This window comes from Fusarium coffeatum (assembly GCF_003316985.1).
Source record: "Fusarium coffeatum strain FIESC_28 chromosome Unknown BRIP53273_contig_475, whole genome shotgun sequence".
NCBI lineage: Eukaryota > Fungi > Ascomycota > Sordariomycetes > Hypocreales > Nectriaceae > Fusarium > Fusarium coffeatum.
The window spans coordinates 326-3653 of record NW_022158264.1 but is presented as its reverse complement, the minus strand read 5'-3'; the positions used below and the strand labels follow the sequence as shown (position 1 = coordinate 3653).

Genomic DNA, 3328 nt, shown 5'->3' with positions numbered 1-3328 from the left:
GAGCTTCATTTCCACCATCATGGCAGGACAAGAGCCAGATGGCTCCGAGCCGCCTTCACCACGAACTACCCGCCGACACCAGCCCCTGCCCCGAAATCGTTCCGCAGGCGAACTCGATGAACGAACTCCTTTACTCACGACTTCAAGATCGCACATTCGGATCAGCACAGCAACCTCGAGTCGTCAGCAAAGGGGTACCTTATCGCGGGAGCACAGTTACTTGGGTTCGTAGCACCATGGTACACGTACCATCTTGAATCTTGCTAATCGATTCCCCTTTATACAGGTGCTTATCATGGCTCGCGAAATCACAGTAGACATCCCTCATGGAGTTCGAGATTGGTTAATGCCCTCTCAGATCGGCACGAGTCCTCCATGACCGAATCCAAGGGCACCATCTTCCCGGACGAGCGCATGTGGTACGATCAATTTACCAGCACCGACTGGGTCCACGATGCCATCGCCGATTCTTACAGAGTCAAAGAACTGCGAAGTCGCAAGGACTTCTGGGGCAGGCTGCGCGTTATCTTTGACGGTGCTCAGGGCTGGATCTTGAGCGCTTTATGTGGCTTCATTGTCGCATTGATGGCTTACACTGTTGATGTTGCTGAATCTACTGTCTTTGATTTCAAAGACGGTTACTGCACCAGGGGTTGGTATCTTAACAAAAAGGTTAGTAGATTGGAGGCATTGTCTTCTACCATGAAATATGTCGACTGACGCTGGCAATAGAGATGCTGTCCCGGTATTACATGCGACGACTGGGCAACGTGGTCATACAAGCTGAACAACCCCTTTGGGGAGATTTGGAGCAGCTTCGTGATTTATATGGCTTTTGTCCTTGTTCTTTCTGCAATTGCTTGTTGGATGGCGCTGTGGACCAAGACCGTTGTTCCGTCGGCGTACCAATTGACAACTCTTGACGAGAACCTGGCGGTCGATAACGTTCACCAGACATATGACGATTCGAACGAAAGCGAGGCATCAACACCTCAGCCGCAAAACGATCCTAAACCTGAGAACCCACCCATGGTTTACTATTCAGCGGCTGGCAGTGGAGTTGCTGAGGTTCGTGTCATCCTGAGCGGTTTTGTTCTGCACGGTTTCCTTGGTGCCAGAACTTTGATTGTCAAACTGGTAGCCTTGATTTTGAGTGTCGCATCTGGTATGAGTCTCGGAAAAGAGGGTCCCTACGTCCATATGGCCGCCTGCGTGGGCAATATTGCATGCCGAATCTTCTCAAAATACGATCGAAATGATGGCAAGCGAAGAGAGATCATCTCGGCTGCTGCGGCGGCAGGAGTTGCTGTTGCCTTTGGTGCTCCCTTGGGCGGTGTACTGTTTGGCTTAGAAGAGGTTTCATACTTCTTTCCAGCTAAGACATTGTTCCGCACTTTCTTTTGCTGCATTGTTGCTGCTTTGTCTCTCAAATTCCTCAATCCATATGGTACTCACAAGATTGTGATGTTTGAAGTGAGATATCTGGTCGACTGGGAATACTTCGAGCTCGCCAGCTTCATTTTCGTCGGTGTCATTGGAGGGGCATTGGGTGCTCTGTTCATCAAAGCCTCCAAGTATTGGGCTCAATCCTTCAGAAAGATCAAGGTGATCAAGAAGTACCCCTTGTTGGAAGTGCTTCTTGTTGCTTTGGTGACAGGATTGATGAGCTATTGGAACTCCTTGACAAAGCTTCCGGTCGCCGAACTGCTTCTGAACTTGGCTTCGCCTTGCGAAGGCTCCAACATTGACTGGGAAGAAAGGGCTCTGTGTCCTGGTTCTATTGACGAAATCCCCCCTATCCTTTCCCATTTATTTGTGGCACTCTTGATCAAGGGGTTCTTGACAGTGATCACGTTCGGAATTGTAAGTTCTCAACCCAACAGGCAAAAGCATAAACTGATCCGTAAAACAGAAAGTCCCTGCCGGTATCTACGTGCCGTCCATGGTTGTTGGTGGTCTGATGGGCCGGATCGTCGGTCATATCGTGCAATGGGCTGTCCTACGTGTTCCAGATTGGGGTATCTGGGGAGATTGCGCTTTCAGTCGAGATGGTTCTTGCATCCAGCCTGGTGTGTACGGTCTCATTGCAGCCGGTGCCACCATGTGTGGTGTAACGAGACTATCTGTGACACTCGCCGTCATCCTTTTTGAGCTTACTGGTAGTCTCGATTACGTTTTGCCATTCTCGCTGGCCATTCTGGTGGCCAAATGGACCTCGGACGCCATTGAACCAAACAGCATCTATGTGAGTGTACAGTTTATTCCTCACAGCTGGCCAGCAACTAATCTGATCAGGACCTTCTTACCAGCATGAACTCGTACCCGTTCCTCGACAATAAACATAAGCCTATCTTTACGGAGGACCTGGCCGATATTGTACCAAGGATTCGAAAAGAACGGATCATTGACATAACGAATTCGCCAGTAGTACCTGCTACCAGCTTACGAGTCAAACTTGAACTTTTGCATAGAGCCGGTGAGCTCGACGGAGGATTGCCCATTGTGCGACATGGTATCCTGGTCGGGCTTATTCCTGCGCCTGATCTCGGATACGCTCTCGACCAACTGGAAGACGAGGCGACAAACCTGTGCCTGATGGATAGAGTTCCTAGCATCGACGAGGACGACCAATCCCATGATCCGACGGATTTCACGCCGTATATTGATCCTGTGAGTTGTACTGTGGTAATTTCCACATGAATAGTAGCTAACTGAATAGGCACCTGTTGCGCTGGACATCAAATCACCAATGGACTTGGTTTATGAGTTGTTTTCAAAGCTGGGACTGCGATATATCTGTGTCCTCAAGGATGGTAGATATGCTGGAATGGTCAGTGTTCTTGTTATTTCTTCTGCTTTTGCAATACTAATGGGTTTCTTTAGACACACAAGAAGACGTTTGTGAGATACATGCGAGAGCATGAGAAGGAAGAATGAAGCTGCAGTTTGAACAGGGTGTTTGGAGCATGGCGAGCATTGATTTTGTGATTCGAGCACGGCATTGGCATTACATTGGTGATAGCGTGTTTTTTATTCCTTTGGGCATCGGATCCGGATGCATCTATGTGACTTGGTTAACGCAATTAAAGAGTTGGTAGAAGAGCCAGTTTATTCACCCTTAGATTGGCGACTTGACGGTGTGGAGCATGGTGGCCTCGTCGATGCTCACGAAGGCATCAAGGTTGAAATTGAGACAAGAACTTTGCCAGGGTGAAAGAAGGCTATATTTCGTCCTTGTGATAAGTAAGAACTGTTGAAATTTTCTTGGATGTGTGTGTCAAAATTGTCATGGCATGCTGTCTCCTTTAACTTGCCCAAACCCTTTTTT

General features: G+C 48.6%; 1 protein-coding gene across 1 annotated transcript; it reads left to right on the top strand.

Annotated features, from left to right (window-relative positions):
• Positions 1-375: 375 nt before the first annotated feature.
• On the top strand, positions 376-2937 carry FIESC28_11729 (uncharacterized protein; the record flags this gene model as incomplete). Its single annotated transcript, XM_031165844.1, has 6 exons — positions 376-672; positions 733-1863; positions 1913-2245; positions 2296-2670; positions 2720-2830; positions 2884-2937. The coding sequence occupies 6 exons, from the start codon at positions 376-378 to the stop codon at positions 2935-2937; spliced, it is 2301 nt and encodes a 766-aa protein (XP_031010097.1).
• Between the last annotated feature and the right edge of the window lie 391 nt (positions 2938-3328).